General features: G+C 41.2%; 1 protein-coding gene across 1 annotated transcript; it reads right to left on the bottom strand.

Moving 5' to 3' along the window:
* Positions 1-4,277: 4,277 nt before the first annotated feature.
* Positions 4,278-21,648, bottom strand: LOC137660785 (carbonic anhydrase 2). Its single transcript, XM_068395803.1, has 7 exons — positions 21,329-21,648; positions 20,505-20,702; positions 10,118-10,236; positions 9,517-9,609; positions 8,692-8,754; positions 7,496-7,651; positions 4,278-5,136 (listed from the first exon to the last, which is right to left on the bottom strand). Exons 1-7 carry the CDS (start codon positions 21,360-21,362, stop codon positions 5,017-5,019), a joined length of 783 nt encoding a protein of 260 aa, XP_068251904.1. The 5' UTR covers positions 21,363-21,648; the 3' UTR covers positions 4,278-5,016.
* Positions 21,649-25,675: the final 4,027 nt, after the last annotated feature.

The raw sequence follows: 25,675 nt of genomic DNA, 5'->3' as shown, positions 1-25,675 counted from the left end.
TGCAGGGCATTATTATCTAATCTCCCAGGGAACATCTCTAATCACAGTCTACCTGCCCATGTCAATCTAGGACACAACCAACCCTTAGAAATAGCAGTGGAGAAATCATAAAATGTTCTAACACATGGAACTGACAGACAAGTGCTAGACAAGATCACAAACTGTGCAAAATGAACATTTTGCAAATGAACGTGCTTCTCTCCCCCATCAAAGTGCTGGCTGAGTATCTTATGATGACTTCAAATTAACATGCTAGTCTTCTTTTTTCTTTTTTTTCTTCTAAATAAATTTCCCTTTAATCAGAGCTGCCTACTTGACAGTAACACAATTACCTGCAGTGGATCATCTTCTGTTCCATGATGAAAGTGGTATCTTTTTTTCATTATTCATAAACAGTTTTCTAGTTGAAACAAGTCTGAGTGTGATGTTAGAATGAGTGTTGTTTTAAGTCTGCTGTGGAACAATTGCAAGACCTAATTATAACCTCTTCATATGAGAAAATAGTGAAGGAGAATAGAGGTCATGAAGAAGAACTGAATGGTTCTATTCACCTTAATCTTAAATGAGCTCACCATTCAGGAAATGGATCATGAACACCAGGGAAACTGTTTTCTTCATTTCTGGGTTGGCATTAATATATACGTCTTCCTTGAAAAGGCTACCCATTTCACAAGAGTCTGAATGCAATGTGTGAATTTGTGATAAGCCCATGTACGATTTTAAGCTGGAGAGAGGTTTTAGTAAGGATTTTGAAGGGGTCCTTCTCTAAGTTTGCTCACTTAAAAAAAAAAGTTGCTCACTTTCAAAAAGGGCAAGAAGGAGGACCCAGGTAACTATAGACCTGTCAGCCTCACCTCCATCCCCAGAAAGGTAATGGAACAACTTGCCCTTGGTGCTGTCTCTAGGCACATGAAGGATAGGGGGATCATTAGGGGCACTCAACATGGCTTCACCAAGGGGAAGTCATGCTTAACCAACTTGATAGCCTTTGATGAGGACATAACCCGGTGGATAGATGATGGTAAAGCTGTGGATGTGGTCTATCTCGATTTCAGTAAAGCGTTTGACACGGTCTCCCACAGCATCCTCGCAGCTAAACTGAGGAAGTGTGGTCTGGATGATCGGATAGTGAGGTGGATTGTGAACTGGCTGAAGGAAAGAAGCCAGAGAGTGGTGGTCAATGGGACAGAGTCCAGTTGGAGGCCTGTGTCTAGCGGAGTCCCTCAAGGGTCGGTACTGGGACCAGTACTATTCAATATATTCATTAATGACTTGGATGAAGGAATAGAGTGCACTGTCAGCAAGTTCGCTGATGACACAAAACTGGGAGGAGTGGCTGACACACCGGAAGGCTGTGCTGCCATTCAGAGAGACCTAGTCAGGCTGGAGAGTTGGGCGGGGAGAAATTTAATGAAATATAACAAGGGCAAGTGTAGAGTCCTGCATCTGGGCAAGAACAACCCCATGTACCAGTACAAGTTGGGGACAGACCTGTTGGAGACCAGCGTAGGAGAAAGGGACCTGGGGGTCCTAGTGGACAGCAGGATGACCATGAGCCAGCAATGTGCCCTTGTGGCCAGGAAGGCCAATGGCATCCTGGGGTGTATTAGAAGGGGTGTGGTTAGCAGGTCAAGAGAGGTTCTCCTCCCCCTCTACTCTGCCCTGGTGAGGCCGCATCTGGAGTATTGTGTCCAGTTCTGGGCCCCTCAGTTCAAGAAGGACAGGGAACTGCTCGAGAGAGTCCAGCGCAGAGCCACGAAGATGATTAAGGGAGTGGAACATCTCCCTTATGAGGAGAGGCTGAGGGAGCTGGGTCTCTTTAGCTTAGAGAAGAGGAGACTGAGGGGTGACCTCATTAATGTTTATAAATATGGAAAGGGCAAGTGTCATGAGGATGGAGCCAGGCTCTTCTCGGTGACATCCCTTGACAGGACAAGGGGCAATGGGTGCAAGTTGGAACACAGGAGGTTCCACATAAATATGAGGAGAAACTTCTTTACGGTGAGGGTGACCGAACACTGGAACAGGCTGCCCAGAGAGGTTGTGGAGTCTCCTTCTCTGGAGACATTCAAAACCCGCCTGGACGCGTTCCTGTGTGATATGATCTAGGTAATCCTGCTCCAGCAGGGGGATTGGACTAGATGATCTTTCGAGGTCCCTTCCAATCCCTAACATTCTGTGATTCTGTGATTAAAAAGAAAGAAAAAAAAAAAAAAAAAAAGATGAATTAAGAACAGTGTTCCCTGGTAGACCATACAGGTAAGACATACAGCAGGCTCTTACTGTACACCATGTATATGACTTACCAGCTTTCATTGTCTGGCTGAATACAAAATTACTTCATATTCAGCAAAGGCAAACATATGGCACTGGCAATATTCCAGGTAAACAGGCTCGTGCAAACAAGATGATAAATATATGGCTGATGCTGGTTGTCTTTGCTGTTACTTATTATTTATGGAGCAACCTTGAAGTGCAATGGAGTATGAGATATGGAACTTTTCATTGCAGCAGTGGTTAGAACTTCACAGGTGTTTCTACTTTTTTAGCCTTGCCATTAGGTAGAAGTTTGCATTCTCTGTCACATACCAGCCTGGATACTATTTAAGCTGTACAGGTACCAATGAGATTACCACTTCTCAGAAAGTCTTATTACCTAGTAGCCAGGGTATCATAGTTGTCAAGATATAAGTTTAAAATTTGAAAATCTGGGGCTCTCACATTTTGTTTTCCAGTTTTAGGAGTGCCATAACGTATATTCATTATGCAAAAAGTAGGGTTGCCACCTTTGAGAGCAAGTTCTGGTATGCATGCGCAATTCCAGGAAAGAGTTCAGTGTTTGTGACTGCTAACAAGCACTTTGCTTCAGCTCCAGCAAAAGGATGCTACCTGCTGAAATAAGTGGATCATAAGCCTGTAAGTGTCCATCTTTGGAGATGATACTCAAATGCCATCGGGGCATGGTCCTGGACAACCTGCTCTAGGTGGCCCTGCTTGAGCAGTAGTGTCAGCACAACCTCAGCCATCCTGCGATTTTGTAAGGTGTTCCCTCTTGGCTTGCTTCAGCAGCTTTAAGCCACAATGTATTGGATCTATAATTCTAATTTTATAGGTGCAACCTCCCTTGCATTGTTTAGAGGACACGTGTAGCACTCAGGCCTGTGGGTGACACTTAGAGTCAGAAAAGTATTCAAACCACTCAACGTGAAGAATCTGAATTAGTCAGTATAGTTGTTGTAGGAAGAGACAAGTACCTTCTTAGCTCCATTCAGAAAAGCTGAACTTAGAACAAATGACCTGTAGTAAAGGAACACTTCATTTTTCTGTTCTGGTTTTGGGGTTTGGCTTTTTTTTTTTTGGCTGTGGGGGTTTGTGTTTTAAATGGGAAAGCTTTTCAAGGAGGAGATTTGACAGAGTTTTCTAAAGATGTTTGTATGCAGTCTGAGGCTTCATTCCCATCTCACACATTTCAAGATCCCAGGAGTTTCAGAACTTAGCCTGGCCGACTAGTATCTTACAAAGTGATCCCTGATGGGGTAGGAAGCTCATAATAAATTGCCTTAAAAACTAGGACCAGAATCCAATGAGATGAGAGATCTGAAGGTGGCTTTTCTCACAACAGTCAGGAGACTGAGAAGGGGGGTAGCCTCTTACGCCATTGTTTTGATCCTGTGTATTTAGAACAGATTTATATTTAGGTTACTATTGCATACGTGTTCATGAAAACACAAGAAACCAGCTAGTAAGGATCCAGCAATGGAAGTTATTGGAAGCTATTGTCTGCTCAGCAATATTTCTGTTGAAAAAACTCTTCTGTTGAAATAATTTATATGATACGATACTGTGAGGCTAAAAACCAAATGCTGGGGACACGCCTTGAAAGATTAGGTCTAGCTGGAGAAACAGATTGAATAGATGTTCTACATAAAGGTGAGGCACCTTGCTTTTGGGCTGTCACATAAGGGCAATGTTTAAGCAACTGGCATTCTTCAATATGATTTTGTTCACAATTCTTGTGAGGGGATCTTTTATTACGCAGTCAACTTTGACGATAATTTGCAGTGATTGCTCAAAACTAACAATTCCTTCTGCTGTCTATCAGATAGCTACTTAGAGAAAATTTCCTAACATATCCATATAGGTTTTGCATTCATCTTCAGTGTCACTCAGACCAATTCCCAATATACTATACATTTAGTAATTATGTTTAATTTGCAATGATGCAAACAGATTAGTGACTCCTTTCCTGAATTAAAAAAACAGCATGGAAGCAAAACTATAAGTACAGATTTATTAGAGAAGTTATCTAAAATACAATATTGTTCTCCTTTTTAAATTAGAGCATATATTATTTCAATGAAAAGATATTTTGTATTTTTTCTATAGTAATAACTTTTAAAGATAATACTTAATTTAGGACATTTTTAATTAAAAAAATCCAACACTACCATTAAGACATAATCAAGGCTGTTGATAGCATGGGTAAAAATGTAAAACAGTCTCAAAAATATTTACGTGTCAGTTTCTTAAAGTCTAAGAAGTCTAATTCTCAATATTCATTTTGCTTTACTTTCTCAAAATACTTCTTTTCCTAAATCATATCTAGATTCTGTATTCCTGTGCTTTTCACAAAGCTTCAAGTTATAGTTATGTGTACTATCACACCTGTGAATGAGGTTTCTTAAAATGGCTTATTTTGCTATCACCCTATCCTCTCCCAAGTAGCCAACATACTGTTCGTTATACCAAAGTGTCAGTCGCAGCAATAGTCACCAAAATGCACACAGCCACCCCCCGCCCCCATGCCTCCCCCCAACCCCACACCTTAAGAACCCTTTCCTATTTGGCCAAAAGCCTTTCACATTTCATTAGCTGGCATTTTAGATGCAGAGAGAAAGAAAGAATGGATCTGGGAGACAAGATGTTGCCAGGGCACACATGGCAAAGGTTTGATTTGTGCTTAGCATAAGGGGCTCCTCACAAACACAGCAATTTCTAACACACTCAATGCTGAGTTTACTGGAAGGAAGCTCTGACTTCTCGGCTCTTCAAAGGCTGACATGGGCGCCAGTTGTCCACCATATGGCACACGGGCTCGTTCTCAGCGCTGAAGCAAAGGCCACGGAGCTTGCACATCTGTGGAAGGAGGCACAAACATCCTCAAATGCATACTCTTGTTTCAGCAGGACTATTTGAATTACACATCTTGGGCCTGAGCCACAGGTACAACTCAGTTTCAGCAGCACTAATGGTCTAGAGATGGTGTCACCACCCATGTGTTTCTGCATTTCATCCACACCATTTCCTGCCCCTGACACAGGCTCTCCTGCCCACAAAATATCCAGCAAGAAGAACCAAGAAAACACAGAAAACAAGGACACAGGCACACATTTTCTGAACTCAGTGCACAAAGAGCTGTTTGCCTTCGATCCAGATCTGAATTGAAACTCTTTCAGGATCCTTTGCAAGTAGTACTGGTTTGGCTCTTTTGAAAGCTTGATTATTTGTGTCCAGTTGATATTAAAAAACAAAATTGACCTTACCCTTGGGTCAAATTAAAGCAGCCAAATTCATTCAAGATATCTTGATTTTCAAATACAGTGAGAGGGAAAACTGTCCCACATCAATAGGAGCATACTGTAAGGTTTTAGTGCTTGTTCCTAAAGTAAAATCAGTGTTTGCACAGTCTGATATAATAAAAATACCTTGATGTCTAAGCGGGCATCTCCAAAACTAAGAAAAAGTCTGTGTCAAAATAAATAACCCGCCCCAAATGTGATCTCACATAGACAGCTGGAACTGCTGACAGAAATATGTAGGTGGGATATAGGATTTTGTACGAGTCAGGCTGCAGGCCAGGCTTTCCCTCCTTTCAAGGAGGAAGGTTCCCAGGCTGGAGGAAGTGACCAGCCCAGAAGAGGACTTTACCTTCAGGACCAACCAGAGCAAAGTTTGGAGCTCAACCTCTGCCAGGAACTGCTGTGTCACTACAGCAAATGATAACGGGCTCACTACACCCTGCTGTAATAGCCAGCTTCTATCTATCTTTGGAAAACCAATTAAACTCAAACCCAGTGTCAATACTCTGCTTTATGGTTTCTTATTTTGACCAGCATCGAAATGAAAAGGCAAGCTGCCACACACACTGTTTTGATCTCAAATCCATCTTCAAAATGTCGACAGTAATATGGAGGGCGGTGTTTGGGAAAAACAAGTGGTGTCTTTTACCACTTGTAGGTGGTTAAAGTAGGCGTAGTAGGCAAAACAACTCTATTTTGGTGAATGTGATCCTGCCCTATAATAAAACTGTATTTGCAAACCTTGGATTATCAATAGCAATACCAGTAGTTTAGAACAAATAAACGGTGTCAACTTTAATGCTCCCTTGCAGTTTATTAATGGTAATAATTGCTATAATTATTATTTCCAATAGTTCTTTCTTGTCGTTTATTCTATCTTTTATTACGTTAAGTCCCACAACAGCTTAGTTGCACTTTTTTTCACATCAGCTGAACAAAACCCCTAGAATTATGTGTATATTGTTAGCATGTCTGCCATTGATAAAAGGGATTTAAGACTTTGAAGGATGAACTAAAGCCCTTCAGGCCTAGTTTATATTTATAGGCTCTAGATTCTATTTATATCTCCCAAGCACACAGATGCAAACCTGAGGATGGAATCTTGCCTCTATGTAATTTCATTAATGGACGGTGCAGAAAGATAGGGCCAGGAGTGATTTAATTGGTATGAGCTCCTTCCTACTAGAAGGATTCTATCCTCCTCAAGCTGCTCAACAGAATAAAGGATTTTCTTCAAGTAGTAGACTTCTGGATCTGCAAGTTTTCTCTCTTCCAAACAATGCCGTTTTGTTAGGATTGTCACAATTCTGCGTGGGATTTCCCAGTCTGTTCTGTGCTGAACAGAACTTGTAAAATGAGCTCTGTGTTCTGGAAATGCTGGAAGACCAACAAACCAACTACAGATCTACGGTGTGAGACTGCAGATGCAGAATACATGCCCTTTAAATGCTTGGTGAACCCAGTATTTTCAGAACAAGTATACCCATATAGGTGATTTCTGTATGTGTAGCAAACCTGCTGATGCTCACAATACATGCTAGACTAACTCTGCATGTGCAAATGGTCCTTTCATGCATGCTCCAGATTTCCCAGATTTTTACCACATGGTAGCTCTAACCATGTATCTGGAAAGCCTGATTAAATTTTTAAAACTCCCAAAATTTTCCCTGGACTGTGTTCAAATGGAAGACAGCCTTACATTTTACAGCAAACTCTACTTCCACACATAGAAGCAGAGTCCTGCCAAAAGAGGATAACCACTTCAGATATATATTTTGACATGTGATGCTAGCTAATACCCTACATAGCTCTGCAGTAACATAAACTGCCACTTCAAAGATCACCAGGAGGGCTGAACTGAAGCAATCAATACGACTCCAGCACACATCTACCAGCACCATCCATTGCAGACCTACCTGCTCGGGGCTGACAGTGATGGGCTCCTTCAGAACATGCCAGATCACACATTCAAGCAGTGGAGGAGTGGTCAGTGAGCCAGGGTATGTCCAATAATCTCTGCATGCAGGAAGCAGTCCAGTGGGGTCAAAGTTTGTGAAGGAAGCTTGCTTTCCCTAAATAAAGAAAGTAGATGGGCTAAGGTCAGGGGAGAGATCACATACACATGCTGGGCTTGCAGCAGTAAAGTCTCCTACGGGAAGCTCCATGTTCGGAGAAAGGCAGAAATGGAGTTTGGCATGAAGTGTTGAGTGCCTCCTACAGTACATTTGGGATTAAAGACTTTCAGCAATATATTTTTTTATAAGACTTTCAAGACATTGTTTCTCATTTCAAATGCTGAATTTATGTTCCTTACTCCTAGAGACATGATTTGACCTTACTTGAAGGAGCAATGAGATTTCAGATGCCACGTACACTGATTGTACTGGAAATATAGAACCTGGGAGACCTGTTGGAGAGTCCGTTGCAGTAAATGACAACATCCATTTACCTCAAAGGGAGCCTGATGACAAAGATGGCAGCGTAGTCTCATTCTTTACCTTTCCTGTCCACATTTCTCATTGGCACAGGCCTTTACCCACTATGAAGGTACCTAATTACTCAGTAAGTACTTTTAGTTTCTCGTTACTCAGCTCACTGAGATCACACACGATGCTTCACACAATATTTAAAATACAGAAAGGCTTTTTTTCCTGAAAGTTATATATCCTCAGACTTCTTATCTGGACCCTCTCTAGAAATAGCCAAGAGAAGCATGCCCTCTTGAAGGAAGGAAATTCATCCCACAGATGCAGAAATGAGGGGAAGTGCCTTTTGCATCTGTCACCACTGACTAGAAAGGGCACCTAGAAGAGTAGTTTAGATCAGGAAGATGAATGCTATGCTATAGGTTTAAATACAGTTAAAAGACAGAGAAATGTAGTCACAGAGATACAAAATGATCACCGTTTCTAGGATTCCCTGCCCTCTACCACAACTTCATTCAAATCTCTTTTGCATTTAGGATTACAGTAGTATCAATGCTGATGGCAGAAAGGTTTGTTTTACTTTCATACATGCAGAAGACTGGAAAGAAGTAAAAAATCTACTTTCTGATGAAGACAACATAGCACAGTTATGATTGGTGTCAGTCAACACAGACAGCAAGTATTACCTTGGTTTGAATGGAGTTCAGAGCATCCACAACTTTCTGTATTTCAGGCTTGGCATTTCCTACCTGTAACACAAACCATATGAAAAGAAAATAGCAATGCACTCTCATGATACCTTTACTTTTCTGTTACAATTATCAGGAAATATTTTATAGTACATTTTCCCAGTACCATTTCATTACATAACAAGAGTATTACAGCAAAAGTGACTGGAACTGTCTCCATAAAATCATGCCAGTTGACAGCACAAATGGGTCAGCCAAGGACACTGGACAGAATGAAGTTATTTTCATTTACAGTGAGTGGATATATTTTTGGACCTGAGATGGTTTTTTTTTTATAGAAGTCACCCTCCTAATAAAATACAGTGAGGCAGGACACAGTGCACACTGCTGAGGCACAGCCACCTTCTCCAACTAGCTGTGAAGACAATTCAACTAAGACAAAATGCTCTGGACATTTAACAGTGACAGGAAAATAGGTGTTATTTAGGCTGGTCCTACTGCAGATTCATACACACATAACTTTGTCAGTTACGCACATCACCTTTCACTGATAAGAGTTATGGCAGCGTCACTGTCACGATGAAGGCAAGTATGCTGCTATAGGGTTGCCACAGTGATGGATGTCAGTCAGACTCCATGTCTGGTGTACAATTTTTAAATGTAGAGAAAGCCAAGAATTTGGAGCATCACCTAGTTTGCTATGGATTTATGCAGTATAGCATAATGCTGCCTTATTCTATATTTTAGGCTCTTAGGTCCCCCAGCAACACAACGAACATACTGGTCTCATCCAAATAATACAAAAGAAAAAGTTTAACTAACCTTCATGAAGATGCCTACCACAGCCAAACCATCAGGATGCTTCACAGCTTCAGCAAATTTACCATATTTTACATTCCAGTGAACAATATGGAGCTAGGAGCAAGAAAACAAGAAGCACTATGAAGATGATATTCCATCCACAATATTTTACAAATGAGAATGCAGGGAAGTAATTTATTAAACGTTAAGAGCAGATGGTGTTTTACTGCTGAGATTTAAAAATTTTTGTGCACAGTTAAGAATTTGTTGAATCATTCATCTACTTTCAATTTTCATTTACGCAAAGAGATTTCTGTCATGCATTTTATTTTGCTTCTCACTCATTCCCAGATGAGTTTTAAATGCAAACTGTGGCTGTATCATTCTGCTTTTAGTCTGGTGAAACTCCTGTTATCTTCAGCATGAGTTTTGCCTGCATGCAGCCTGCAGGATTTTGACGGAGTATTTTAATGCTATATATCCTGGAGTACTTAGATCTTCTCTTGGTAACCTGCACAATCTCTTGCCCTATGAAGATTTGTAGAAAAGCTGCTACTGTGGTGGAACATTAAAAAAATACTCATTGTGCACAAAAGACTGGAGAAGGTAAAGCATGTCCTACCTCTGCATCATACTTCACACCATCCACAGTGTGCTCAGACCCCTGGCCCTCACAGGATCCCCAGTGAATGTGAAACTGTGCCAGCCTGTAGACTCCATCCAGCGCTCCTCCTTGCAGCACTGCAAAGCAAAGGGCCTCCATTAGCATCTCCCATAACCGTTGCACTTCAGACCAGAATGTCCATCTCAAGTCTTCCAAGTGAATTGCAGTTCATTGCTCTGCATGCTGCCATGCTACTCCAGATCATCCTCAATGGTATATTGCTGCAATACGCCAAAATCAGTAACAAATGTATAAAACCATAAGTGACTTTACAGTGAGTGTATCATCAGCAATTTAACAGGCATGCTAATATTACAGGTGATGAGGAGAGAGCTAAGGATGTAACTTTTCTGTCACCAAATAAATAAAAAAAGGCCCAGAATAGCCTTTGTAAGAGGCCTATATAGTTATTTTATGAAAGTACACTTGAAGCCCAAATCATCTTTCACTTACTAATGTACTCTGTCCCTTCTTTTTAGACACTTTATCCATGTAGGCCTTAATCCTGCAAATCCTGTGGTGGACTGGACTGAGTAAAATGCTTTTGGTTCCAAATTAAACCTAAACACCTGTTAGCCATGGGTTGCAGCAAGGTAAAGTGCCAGGCAGAGTGCAAGGCATTGCAGAGATGTGGATTCAAATCTCTTGTGCTTCCCATCCTTTACTCCTCAAGAATGAGGTTTAAAAAATGGTGGCGAGAACAGCAATGCCTGCAGAGGCAGACTTTTTTTTAAATATGGACTGGAAATGAGGTGTTTACTTACGTGCTCCACTATCTGACATTACTCCCGCTCTGTGACTGCTGTAAGTAGAGTGCCCAGCCACACTTTCAATTATACAGGAGTGGGTTCCCCCGAGCTCCCTTATTCTGCCAGTTAGTTTTAACCTTGTACTTAAGGTGTGACCAATCACCATTATGATATGCAGGATCAAGCCCTATTACTGCAAAATGCTCAAGGCACAGACAATGTCTCCTCCAGTGCAGCATAAAGCACAGAACAATAACAAATAGTTCTGTTAAACAGAGCTATTTGCCTAAGTTATTAGAGCAAGGTTTCACACTGGTTTGTGGTTTTGTTCGGGTGGTTTTTTTTTTTGCTAAGTGCCTCAAATCCAAAATTAAGTCTTTAAGATGTTAATATTTAAAAAGAAAAAATATTTTTAAATGTAATTTGAAGTGTTATAGATCTTAGAGATCAATTTCTCTATATATATACATAAATATATATATACAATAAAGTGACAGAAGAGTGTTGACATCAGATATTACAGGTAAATGTTCTCTGTGTATGTGCAGCAAACAAAATGGTTCTGTGGAGTAAAGATGCTTTCCTCTCAGTCTGCAATTAGTCTAGACACTATCACAACACGTGCATGTGTGAAAATATACATGAAATGCAGATAGGAAAAGGTCACTGTCTGTTCAGGTTTGAATAATTCTGATTATATGCAAGCATGGACAACAACAGCCATGGATACTTGGCAATGGGGTGAGAAGGATTTGACTAAAAAACTGGAATACATTAAAATTAAATGTAAGATACATAAAAAACACATTAGTTTCCACTGGTATGCCTTACACATGCAAAATTTGGGTTCAGTGGACAAATTCAGCATTTGCCTGGGGCTCCTTCTTTGGTAAACATACTTAGAAGTCTCCCAACATGTATTTCTATTTGAAAAATGTAAATATATGTTCCACTGCAGTCTTTGTAATTTCCAACACTGTAGCCAGCAGACCAAGACTTGCCCTACCTATTGCCAAGATACGTGATACAAAGAAGAATGGCTACTTAAAGTAATTAAACAGGAACATATCTTATTCTACTTTTATGTTTCTGCATGTGCTAGTTGCCAAGAAGCATAACTATTTCAAGCACAAGACTACAAATCAGAATACTTTTTTTTCAGAACGGTGACTGTGAATGTGCATTAGTTCCTTTTGAAAATGAAGTAACTGGGTGCTACGTCTTTACAGATGCAAAATCGTTTAATCCACACAATATCATGTTTCATTTAAAAATGATGCCATGGAGTTGCAATGTTTCAGTTCCTTTGGCTAATGGTCTTGCTGCTCTTTGCAGGTACAAACAGACCAAGGTTCCACCATTCCTCAACTTCATAAAGCACTAGCACAGCACAGGTTAATCTGCCACTATTGATCAATGGAAAGCATGCTGAAAAGCAGAACCATGCAATTTTCTTGAATCCATCTGCAGTGTTATTTCTCTACAGAGTCTGCTATAGTCTTGTAAAACTCAAAAGATGCAGAAAAATATCTTTGCAGTTTTTGCTTACTTTTCTCATTCTGTGGTTCTCAAATCCAGCACTAGCTTATTTTGACTCACAGCAGAGCATTCAAAGAAAGTAATAATTAGATTAGTGTAAATGAATACAAATTCATCAGGCTTAATTACAGAACAGCCCTCCTTGTTCTAGCCTACATTAAGCAGCTATTTTTTTAATTCTTCTCAGCCTTTCCAAAGAAGTAAAATTTAAAATTAAACTTAAAAGGCAAAGTAGAAATGTTAGAGCTTTTTTTCCCAGCATAAGCTTTTAAAACCATTAATAAATGCTACCAGCTTTTGCAAAACAAAAGTTCAAGAATCAGAGCAGCATCCACACCAGGAACATCCCTGTGCCATGTGACATGAACATCAGGTTCAGGCCACATGGACGATAGAAGTCCAACCTTTCCATCCCCTTTTTTTTTTTGAGGGATGGGGAAATTCTGATCTGTATTTGAGCATCTCATCATCAGCTCCCTCCCTTTTGAAATCAGTATTAGTGTACACTATCCTGGAAATATATATGTCGCTATGCTCCCTTTTGTTATATAGCACAGCTTCAGATGCAAGGTGAAGACGGCACTAGCCAACCTGGAAAACACATTCTTTTCTTGCAGGTTGATCCTACTCAACGCAATCTATGTCAGTAACCTGGTCTCCACAGATGTGTAACAAGAGGCGACAGCTTGAAAATGCAACTTTTTTTCTATTTGACAGTTATTTGAAATGTTACAGTGAGACAAATTTGGAACTACTTTGCTTAGATTAAGAAATGGTAACTGTTTTCAACCTTCTGCCCTTTACTGGGGAAGTTACACAAGTAATATCCAGTAATTACATTGCACTGTTATTAAATGATCTCAAAACATTTTCTAAATTAGGTGAACATAAGTATTAGCAGCGCTAATTTGCAAAGTCAAATAACGACACGAACTGTTCCATTTATGTCCGTGGGATTTCTTGGATAAATAAGGCGAACTCGATTTGTCTCCATTATACTTTCTTACGACATTTGGAAACACATGGAAATCAAAGGGCATTTTGCTGCACCTGGGACAGCTGTTTACGGAGGCCACACAACTTCACTGTTCTATTTGAAGGCAAGTCACCGGGTAGTTACCTTTCCTATATAGAACAGGACAGCTTTGTAAAAAATACTGTGGACCACTTCATACCTTTTTTCAGGAAGTGGCAGCCTCCACATCTGAATTTTTGCAGGAATACTGTGGAATTACTGTTATTTAGTTACATCCTATGGGATGTTCTCACTATACAGAGCAGGAGACTAATAAATCTCATCAGGTCAATAAATCTATCAAAGAAATAAGCAAAATGGCTGAACTGTAAGATTGTTTCATGAGTTAGAATGAACTTCCTGTCATACAAATTAGTGTGGTAAGAAAAATACTACTCTAAAGTTTGTTACTCTGAGAAAATGCAGAATGAGAAAATGTTCTTCAAACAGAAATCACTGACAGCAAAGCTCCTTCCAGTAGCTGAAATAATGGGTCCACTACAGCACAACAGATGTCCAGAGCTCCAAACTTAGGAAGTTTAGTTCTAATTGAGATTCCACCAAACAAAAACCAGCAGGACATTTCAAGCATCTACCTTTGAGGACAGCCCTCTGGCACACACATTGCTTTGGCATAAAGAAAGTCATGCGTTTGTATCAGCTTCCAGTAGATGTGCATACGTATATAACATTGTAGGTATGCATGTATGTAAATATATGCATAGTATATACATTAATGTTGATGTTTTGTAAGCTTTTGTGTATACAGACATCTGTATGTCAGAAAATAGGCCTTGAGGAGACAAAGTAGATGAAGCATTACTTGAGAAAAAAAATCTTGAGCACCATGGACTATTAATGGCACAAAAAAGGCTCTTAGAGGATGCTTGGTGATTAGCCTTGTGTTCTTATGCAAGGATGGGCTTCCTCATCTGATAGACTGAAGAGTTCAGTTAGGGTGAGCTATCACTTCTGTGAAATGTGGAGTACCGAGCATTACATTCTGTGAGATGTTTCCTTCTTTATGTTATCTCTTTCAGACATTCCTCCTAGGACACTGTATCATGACAAGCAAGAGAGCAAGACAGCACACAAGCATCTGACTGCAGGGATCATACTTGCAGAAAACATCTGTAATGTGTTTCACCAAGAGAGAAACTACGTCATTGGTGTCTCACTAGAAAAAAAAAAAAACCTACTCTGACCTTGCTAGAGGGTTAGCCTGATAAGGCAACAAGGATGTTCCACAGAGATAGAACAGAATGAAACATCTGCCAAAATCCAGCAGGTCTGCAGACGTGTGTATCAGCAGCGGGTCAGTGATTCCAATTCACCTCCGTTGAACTGTTTCATCCAGACTGGGCAGCAGCCAGAGACACTCTGACCTACTTAAGGATACAAAGTCATTTAGGTTCTTAACTTTCCTCCCACTCCCTGGGACCCGTGGAGTTTATTTCTCATGTAGTCTCTGAAATGGAGATTCTCTGAGAGTCTTAAGGTGCTGTACTGAGTCCCTGATCTACCTTCAATCCTCATGTTTCACACTGTATGAGCTGACAACAACTTTGTAAAAACTGAGTTGGAAGCATTAAGATTCTCTTGAAAGTAACAATTGTTTTAATTTCTCATGGTAATAGCTATAATACTAATCTCAGTGACTTGTGACAGTACTGAAAATTGTGCATTGGATATGGTGCTCATACTGCATTGACATCTAATGAAGGATGAACAAACTTAAGGTGTGACCATTGCCTCTAAGTACGCAGCAGTCCCTCATGCGTATAAGTAAATGAACAAATATATTGGCTCGGAAAAGCAGTCATGGTGACTCTGGCACATGGCTTCATTAGATCTTAAAAATAAACTTTTCCAAGTGGCCCTAGCTGATAACAGCTGACTGGTTTCTCCTGCTTTTGCACTAAAAGCGCCTCTAGAGGAGGAATTTGGAGGAGGGGAAGGAAGTTGCCATGATTCTTAAACACACAATCCATGTCAAATTCTGCTCAGAAGTTGCATGTTAAAAAAAAAGTTGATGTAAGTGAAGGGCACTTTCAGGCTCTGTAAAGTTATGAGGGCCTGAAATGTGCAGGACTGATCTGAAGCCCTCTCATCTTCCTTTCCAGTTCCTGGAAGCACTAGAACTATTCTCAAGTCAACTGCTTACATAGGCTTTGCAGTTTCTGGTGATCCCAGTTCACTAGAGAAATGACTTAACGATCACACACCCTCTGGGACCTCTGACTTTCTAGTCAAGCAGTGCACCAAAGTACTCATGACACATGGGCAGGTGTTTGAATACTATAAGCAATAAGTTCCCTGATTTATGGTTCAGAAGGGTCAGCACATTGCTTAGGCTATCCTGTATTGTGGACCTTCAATCCATGACTGTATACTGATAACATGCAATATTATTCTGGCATAGCTAATGTTACATCTTTGGCGCTAGGAAGCCTAAAAATAGCCCAGTGGCAGCGACTTGGATTAAAAGTTGTGCCTTAAGGACAGCAGACCGGCGTGTTTCTTCCTCAGTTTACCTGCCGAGGCAGAAGTATAAGAAAAGAGCAACAGTGGCACAGCTTTCAGAGTAACTCATTGCCAACCAAGCAGTGCTAATGCACTGGCTGTTGAATAACAAATATAACAAAATAAATTGGTCTGTTTACAGCGAGTCATAATTCAAGACAGTTGAAGCTTCCTTATTAATATTTACAATTATAGGAATAATTAGGCAATGTATTTGATTACAACTACTAAAAGTCTCCCAAGGGGTGCTAGTTCCAAGGTCAATACAGTATGTTCATTTCCCTAGGTCTCCTCAAAATTTTAAAGTTCTGCTGCGATTGAATGTATGCAAAAGTGTCAGATCTACTTGGGACTGCCTTGGATTTCAATATTACTTCTAGCTTAGCAGCAATGAACGAAAAGGAAATAATTAAGAGACTCGTCTACCAGCACAAATTACCAGTACGTTTAGTAATGTCTCTAGAGCCTTAAACCATAGTCGCAATTCATTTCTGTCAGGTTCTACAGATAAAATATGATATTTTAACATTCTTGTTATGGAATAAATTAATTGCTGATCGACTTCTTCCTTTTATAAACTCATCATACACACGATCAGAAAATACTGATACAGTGCCCACTGCTGTGAGAATTTGCCATTTGAACTTCAGGTTTTAGGTGAATTCCGTACAGTTTTCTGGGAAACTTACATAAAGAACACATTGTAACTATGTTACAAAATCTTCTTTCGGGCTCTGGAGGTTTTCTGGAGCCAAGTCACTTCCTGTGGTTTTACAGATCTGAGAAGTCGCTGTTTACTTCTATCTTTTAAAGTCAGTGAAATGATACACTTGTCCTTACAGCAGACTATAATATAAAGTGTTTGATATAATAAAAGAAGTACCTTTAATGAGACACTCCTTTGCTATAAAGTCCCTAAAATAAGGTGTATTATTATAATTTAACGGTTATCAGCACCATTTGCTTCACTCATATGTGGAAGGTCAAGTCCCAGGATACAAGGGTGGGTAAACCTGAATTTGTAGTTTTATTCCTAGTGACACTTTTATCATAATGAATTTTTGCTTTTAAAGTTACAGAAATTTTAAAGATTAATGCCTACAAATACTTGAACTTTCACCATTATTAAAAGACAGTGGACGTGAGAACTAAGAAAGCAACTGCAAGAACTGAGGGAGAAGAGAAACGAAGTAACAACTGGAAGAGGAAGTTCACTGTTTGCTTTCTACATACAAGGTCAAGAAAACATTCCAAAAGACTGCAAGGAAACAGACAGAATGCATCCTTTTATCTAAGAGAAAATAATGGAATTTCAGCAAACAAAAAAACCCAATGAATCATAAACAGGGCAATGCTGATTTGTGAATTTTCTTTCCATACACCATTTCTAGCAACTGTGAAATACGAAGGGGATTCACTTCGGGAATCGATTGAGCCTTCAGAAGTTTCTATTAGCCCAAGAAATTCAAAGGCTGTACTACAAGAACTGAAATAGAAGATTTGAGGGTAATTGCTTAGGAAAATGGTTTTTCTAAGCATGCTTAGTAATATCCAAGCATATCTAATAAAATTAACAAGGAAGTAAAACAAAGTCAGGTTCTAAAGCTATCACAAAGATTTTAACATCATTTCTCTGTTAAAACATCTAGGTCATAGACATAATTACAACCTGAATCAAGAGTTATGTCTATAAAGCTTCACTTATTAGTAAAGAGATCTCCTAAGAGCAGAGAAGAAAATGCTTTCTTCTGTGAAGATACACTAGTCACATAAATTGCACATAGATTATTTCTGTTTAAAAAGTTAAACTTATTTTACATCCTTACTACGCTAAAGAATATAGATGGGATATCGTTTTAAGAAATCCTATTTTTTCTTTTAGATTTTTAGTTTTTCACTGATATGGGCAGCAACTTTATGCTACATATTCTTGTATGCACACACAATGTAACAAATATACATTTGGGAGGAAGCACCTTTTATTTGGGGGAAAAATATTTTACATCAAAATTTTGAATATTTTGATATCTACTTTTTGTTACTTGTGATCAACATTATATCACATTATATACTTTCTGGATCAAAGAAATAAGTAACAACTACTTTCAAAGAGTTTTATCCAAACATGTATTTTAGCTTTCTTACCTATTTTTACTATACTATTACTACCTGTATTTTTTATTGCAAGAACTCATTTTGCATACCCTGAAGAGCAGGAGTCAGACAGACATTAATACCTAGAACTGCTGTTCAATTTACTTCAGTTTTATTAGTTATGAGCCTGAAGATTCTTAATGAATGCATCTACTTCTATGTTTGTGAATAATCTTCAAGACATGAGTAATTGCACACGATGATCTTGTTACTTCATTTTGTACCTGCTATCACAGATAATTCATTAACTGCATCTAGGACAGCTCACAGGAGCACGCACTGCAGCCTGTGGGAAGTATTTACAGGGTTTTGTTCCATTGTCTTCTGTAAAACACACCAGCACATCACATAATTTCACATACGTTTCTCCTTGTGACTGTTGCATGATGTCTAACCAAGAATTTGGTACACACATTATAGTTAGTCTCAAATTCAGAAACAGGAGTGAATCAAGCACAGGCAAGTCAGACAGCTCTATTTTGTGTAAGGAAAGTAGGTTACCTAGTTAGCTGCATACAAATGAAGCCATTAAGTGTGCTGCCAGGTAGATTCTATGCGCTGTAATTTCCAACAGGAAGTGTGATACGGAAGGGTCCACCCTTACCTGGCTTCATAGAGATCTGCTTAAAGTTCTCTTCTAAAGAATAATCAGATTCTGATTCACTAATAGAGCGATTGAGAATATTTCTACTTGCATCTTCTACCCTCCTACTCTGAAAGCTGTGTCACTACGTATCTGTCAGAGGATCCCTGTCACAGATGTTCTCCTTCTGCACCAACTTTTCTCATAAAAAGCATTCTTCCTACAGACATTTCTTTAGGTTATTTTATGTTCCTGACATTTTTTCCTCCCAAGTTACCAAATACAACCTAATTTTCACAGTCTTTCCAAACTTATGCACACACAAAGCGAACACGTAATAGTTTCTTTATACTGTGAGGACCTGAACCTGTTTTTTTTCAGCTCAGTGAGAACAGGGTGACAGTGAGACAGACTCACACATATCTGGTGAAAACATAACCCTTTTTTTGTACTCTGAATCACATACCTTATTCCCTATTACACTGTTAAAATGAACAATACATTCAGCTCCTTTAGCTCCTCAGTGCTTCAGAAAAATAAACACTAGCAAGTCAGAATACCTTTTTCCTTTTTTTTTTTTAAAAAACTATAGAAATGTTAATGTGGATGCTCTGTGTAGATTATACATGGACCTATGTGTGTTTACACAACTGTGAACACTTACAGCTGACCACTTAATATTGTTCAGTATAAAGACTGTAACTAAAATACAAAGTCAAATCCTTAACGCAATGCTGAATGTCTGTTATACCGTTATATTACATTATCTGCAAAAGCCCCACATTTTTAGTAGGCAGGGATAATTTGTTTTCAGCATCGTTCCCTAAATGACATTGCCAACGAAACGCTAGGAAAAATAGGGCACTTCCTCAAGCAAGTTAAATCAGGCAGTGTCTAGAGAAGGCAGTGACCTACAATGGGATTGTTTTTGCTGTCTAAATCAAAAATAGAGGCACGTTCATTGTAGCATGTGATGATTACTGCAAAATCAGCCAGCTGAAAAACTATAACTAAAGACAACCTACAAAAATCTTGTTGCAGATGCGGCTTGGATTATGTCTGTCCATCAGTACTGGATTTCTTTCAGTAAAGACTACTAAAAGGTTTGCAGGAATCGGTGCTTAATTTCACCATACAGTACGGTGAACAGTAAGATGCTGTGAAACGACTGCCCGCTAGCAAACTTTGTAGGAATGTGTCAGATATATTATCTTTATTTAGAAAGTCCAGAGTCAAGAAATGTCAGGGATAATACTTATTTAAATTACAAAAGAACAAAGAGGTATTTTCTAATCATTCCTGTTTCTGTACTAACCTGGGAGCATATTGGCTTCAAAAATATGAAATAATATTTTGATAACCAAAGAAACTATTTCCAAACTATTTCCACTTCAAGTTGTTAACTGTAACCCTTTGTTATTCTAAGGCAAAATTCTTTCTATGATGTATTTTACCTCTTTTAACCATTTCATCGGTAGCTTATGATGAGCTATGCCTAAAATTGTTCTTGTCAAATAATCTTTTTTTTTTTTCTCTTTACAGCTGAGCCTTTATCCAAGTCCTTCTGATTTAAACAGAAATAAAGAAATTCACTTTGCTGGACTTCAGAGCAGAGCAGCTCAAAACTTCCCAGACAGTTTAATGGGAGCTCAGTTTTCTTCTAGTCTAAAGGAGCCGTGTGGGATGTCTTTAAAACCCCTATGGCCTCAGTAGACATTTTAGTAGCAGTGTTAGTAGCAGTTTCTCCCATCTCCACCCCTGCATAGGACGATGAGGTCTCACCTGACTTGTCGGAAGAATCATCAAACTCCACGTTGAAGGAGTGCCCGTTGTTGACTATGTTTCTAGCCGTGCTGGCATCGTAACTGAAGCTGAGAGGCTTCAGAGAGGAGTCGTACTTGGCGGAGTTGCTGCTAATGGCAATCGGGGACTGGCGCTCTCCATTGGCGACGGGGAAGTGTTCGTGCCAGTGAGCGGGTCCTGCAAGACAGCGTAAAGCACCTCAGCGGGAAAAGATACAAAGCTCGGGGGATATAAATGATAACCCTCACTCTAGAAAGCAGGATGTTTTAACACTAGCATCAGCCTTTACTAATGTACTATCTGTGCAGACTGGCGGTGCTGGCAACACAGAAGACGCGAAATCCCTCCTGGGGACGAAGGCAGGGACCCGGCAGTGCCTGAGCCTTGGCGGCTGAGGCTGGAGTTTCACTGGGGAGTCCTTCTAGAGGCCACCCCGTCCTGCTGGCGCAGCGCCCGTCCTCCCCTCTGCCTTGCCCCGTTACCCAAGTAAAGGAATGACAGCAGGAAACCAGGAGATGCTCCAGGCAAACGGCGCGGCGCGCCCGGCTGGCTGCTCCGGCGCAGGTGGCAGGTTAAAGGGGGTGGCGGGGGGGGGGCGGAGAGACAAGAAGAAAGCGGCACCGAGCTCATCCGGCTCAAGGCAAGGGCTCGGTGCGAAGCGCAGCGGGCACGTCCCGGGCGCTGCTCCCGGAACGTGCCGGCAGGTGCGGTGCGGTGTGCTCTGGTGTCCCGTCCCGTCCCGTCCCGCACCGTGCCGTGCCGTGCCGTGCCGGCCAGAGCCCCGCACGCCGCCGGGCACTCACCGTCGTGGCTGCCGTATCCCCAGTGGTGGGACATGGTGCACGGCCCAGCTCTGTCCGCGGAGGCTGTCACAGCGCCGTGGCCCCGGCCGGCTCTCAGGGGCTTTTATAGGCTCCCGCCAACTCCATGCCCTTCTCCGCGGCCGGAGAAAGGGGTGGGGAGCGCGGGCGGGGGCGGAGGGAGCCTCCGCTGGGGGCGGAGAGAGCGGTCGCTTATAATCCGCGGTCCGCCGCGGCTGCGGAGCTGCGGTGGACCGGGCCAGCAGTGCCCCTGGCAACCGGGCTGCGCGGGGCGGCTGCGGAGCTGCGGCGGACCCGGCCAGCAGTGCCCCTGGCAACCGGGCTGCGCGGGGCGGCTGCGGAGCTGCGGCGGACCCGGCCAGCAGTGCCCCTGGCAACCGGGCTGCGCGGGGCGGCCGCGGACAGCCCTCGGCGGCCCTGCCTCCCTCCTCGCCTGCCTCCCTGCCCCGCATTGCGCACCTGCGGGTGCCCGGCCGCTGCGCGGGGCGCTGCGGAGCGCCGTGACCTTGGGGAGGTGCCGGCGGGCCCTGGGTAGCGCGGAGGGAGGCGGTGTGGTGCGGGAGGCGGGTGTGAGGTGCGTGTGTGTGTACGTGCGTGTGCAGGGGCAAGGCAGGGCGGTCGCCTGCTGCTCCCTGCTGGGGGTGGAGGGAAGGGCCGGGTGGTCACGGCAGTCACGGCGGTCACGGCGGGGGGAGCGGCGGGGGGGCCGCGCCTGCACCCGGCCGCCCCGCGAGGGGTTTGCCGTAGGTGCCGGGTCTGGGAAGGGATTAACGGGGATTTGGGGCGGAGATGGACGCGCTCAGCCGAGGGTAGCTATGGTCACGCTTCGGAAGAATGAGGACGTTGTTGCTTATTGCTTGATAGTGTATTTTTTCTAATCACTTTCAGAGAAGCCAGCAGGTAGAGCTCTGCTTATATTCGCTTAGCATTTAGGAAATACATACTTATTGTGAGAGCGGTTCAACTGCCACTCCTGACAACGGACTTGCGAGAATAAAATTGAGCAATACCTATTTGAGATATTTTTCTATTGCTCAACGCTCCGGTGTTTTATCGCAGGGCACGAGGGATCAACAGCTCTTTTACAAACGGCTGAATCGGGTCGTGTACCTGCTCTCCTCGTCACAGGATCACAGAATCATAGAATCGGTTTGGTTGGAAAGGACCTTTAAGATCATCAAGTCCAACCATTAACCTAACACTGCCAAGTCCACCGCTAAACCACGTCCCTAGGCACCACATCTACTCGTCTTTCCCTGCGCTGCACTGGGGCTGTCTGTCCCCGTGAAGCAACTTGTACACAAGTGGGTTTGCAGATGATCCTTTTTGAAGGCTTTTCTGTGTCCTCTCGCTCTGAGCGATTTTTGGTATGAGAATGACATTGTAAATGTAATATTAGTTTATCCCATTTTCTTATTAAGACGGTTTATTCAAATATGGTTTTAATTTTATTCTGTTGTGATTCAGCCACAGGGGTCTAAATTCTGTTGTCAGTGAGGGCATTGTAAATCTAGAATAACAAGATCAGAATGACTCCATCACTTACATTCAGCATTGTAAAATAGGTGTCATTTAGTTTTATTTGTTAATGAGGGGGGAGGGGGGGGGAAGTCTATTCATACAATGTGGTTACTGTTGCTAATAGCAAAAGGAACCAGCTGGGAAATTGCTTATAAAAATTGAAGGCATTTCTCAGACCTCTTTGAGTATAAGCAGAAAATATTTAAAGTTTATTACCAATTAACACAGTGTGTGTCCTCTCACATTTGCATGCCTCTACTTAAGATAATTTAGCGACCACAAGATAGAAATGTGAAGGCAAAACTGCATACACAGAAGTTATTTAGAAGTGGCTGTGGTCTATGGGATGTAGAACAGCAAATGGAAACGCACGTTAGAAATTTATTAGGAATTCCTTGTTTGCTCATTATAGATACTTTCCAGCAATCACTTTTAAATCTGCTGATTGTGCTGTCCAAAACAGTCTCTCATAAACACACACATATACCAATCCATATAGGTAAGAATCCGTGAAGAATAAAGCAGAAAACATCCATTTATGTTGTAGGAAGGAATAAGATTTCTGTACATTTCAGAAGGCTTCCTTCCATTTAATCTTACTATAAAAAAAAATTCAGCCTGATTCCTCTGCACTCTCATATGTCAAGTTTCCACTAACATCAAAGGGAGCACCACATAAAGGACAAGTACAGCATTAAGCATGACACAATGTTTGGCATGGTAGGCTTCCTGAAAGATCTACTTAGGGTTCTTACCAGGGAAATTAAGTCAGTCAGCAGCAGCACTGAGGGACTGGGATTTTAATTATATTAATCTTCATTTTATCACATTATCTCTGTCAGTAGGTATGTGGTACATGCTAAGCACACACAGACATACATCTGCAAATAGAAGGTCGATAGTTTTTAAAATCAAATACCCATTTTCTTTGATCATTCCGCAATTAGTACTTGCAGGCTTGTGCCCATGCCAAGAAGCTGCTATTCAGAGCCTGGCATTGACTCCAGATTCTCGGTCCCAGCCTCTTTCTCTTTCGTCTCCTGCCTGCATCAGACTCCTCTAATCTGTGACTATAGTTTTATGGCAGAATGCAATGCCTCAAAGAAAGCCATAAGCTGGCCTTGAGAAGTTGGATACTGGAAACAGTACAATCCAGATAACACTGCACACTGGTGAAGCTGCTTAGCAGTGACAAAAAACAAGGCATGTTAGCAACAACAGAAGGACTTAATACACATCAGTACAGTACCTGCAATGGCTCAAGCATCTCGCACAAATCCACACTATGCTCCGTAAACCTGCCCCTCTCTGCCACAGTTCTGCTGAAATGGGAGGAATGACGCATACCAATGAGGCCTACTTGCACGTACAGAATGTGTAGGAGCAGTTCCTAAAGCAAATGTTCACAAATCCTGTGGCAACAGAAGCATTACGTATACATTTCAAGCAATACAAATACAGGGAACAGATTAGGCAATTACTGTAGCCATTTGATTACTCATGTCTCTGACATTAACATTTTGGGTAGAAAAGATGCCGGTGTAATTTTGTCTCCCATTTCTGTCATTACTGGTACCACATACTGTGAGGGTTTTTAGAAACTCATAAAAACAAGATACCTTTCTTCATCTCTCCTCTATTTCTTAGTGTTAGATCACACCTGAATATGGTAAACAAATGGGTATTTCTACATTTGATTGTACTTTTGAATTGTATTAGTAAATACAAGTAGAAGCAGCATCAATAGTTTCAATAAGTGCAAACTGTTCACTCAGACAGCTCCGCACTGTTTATTGTCCTCATTCCTGGGCAAAGGACAGTGCAAAGCCCATACATCATTTAGGCCCCATTTGAATCCTGCTTTGAAACTTATGTATCACAGCACATGTGTTGACTCTGTGCACAGGAAGGAAAGCATCCTGTTTGTGTATGATTTATGAAGTTTCCTGAAATATATTTTTATGATCATTATTATTATTTGTGAAGCACTGCAAATGTCAGTACAGATGGCAAAATGGCACAGATCCTTCCATATGAAAGTTTTTTCTCCTTAGTAGTCAATTGCCAACTACTAGGATTATTCTGGCTGCAGGGGTAAAGACACGTCAAACATGCATCAACCTGCAAGGTGGTTTCAGCAGAAGTGCATACAATGATCATGTTGTAAATCCACATTTTAATTTTCATGGTAGATTTTCAGCAGTCATTTCTTCACATCTTTGTCCGTGTTTCTGTTCAGCACTGAGCAAGATCCAGAAGAACCCTGCATCATTCTGATGCATTGTAGATATTCTGTGAAAGTTAAATGCAATTATGAAAATAAAAATAATTTTTTGGTCCTTCAGTGAGGTCAGGTTAGAGCCCTTCCTTGTATTACAAAAGTGACGCTTTACTACTGATTTCTAAAGAGAGAATAATACAAGTATCAACAATGCAAGCTTCATGACATACCAGTGCAGTAGAAAAAGCCTACCTGCCCCTCTGCTGACTTTTGGCCATTGCTGATACAGGCTGCTTTGAAATACACATTTTGATACACTTTGAGATATACCATATTTAAGTAATCTGGTATGTAAAAATGAACAAACGACTACACAAGTAAGCTCAGTTTCCAGACTAAAGCTATTTGTCATGATTCAATGAAATCACATCCACATGATAAAGCCCTATGCAGTGTAACTCTAATGTCAACAAGGACATTTTAGTCTTTGTTTTAGGTAAGTAAGTCCCACAACTTCAGGAAAATATTTGTGTACATGCCTTCTCATTCCAGGCTAATGTATTGTTTCACCAATTGTATTCCATGAT

Source organism: Nyctibius grandis, chromosome 3, assembly GCF_013368605.1.
Source record: "Nyctibius grandis isolate bNycGra1 chromosome 3, bNycGra1.pri, whole genome shotgun sequence".
NCBI classification, from domain to species: Eukaryota; Metazoa; Chordata; class Aves; order Nyctibiiformes; family Nyctibiidae; genus Nyctibius; species Nyctibius grandis.
The sequence above is the reverse complement of the archived record's forward strand: the minus strand, read 5'-3'. Positions and strand labels throughout refer to the sequence as shown.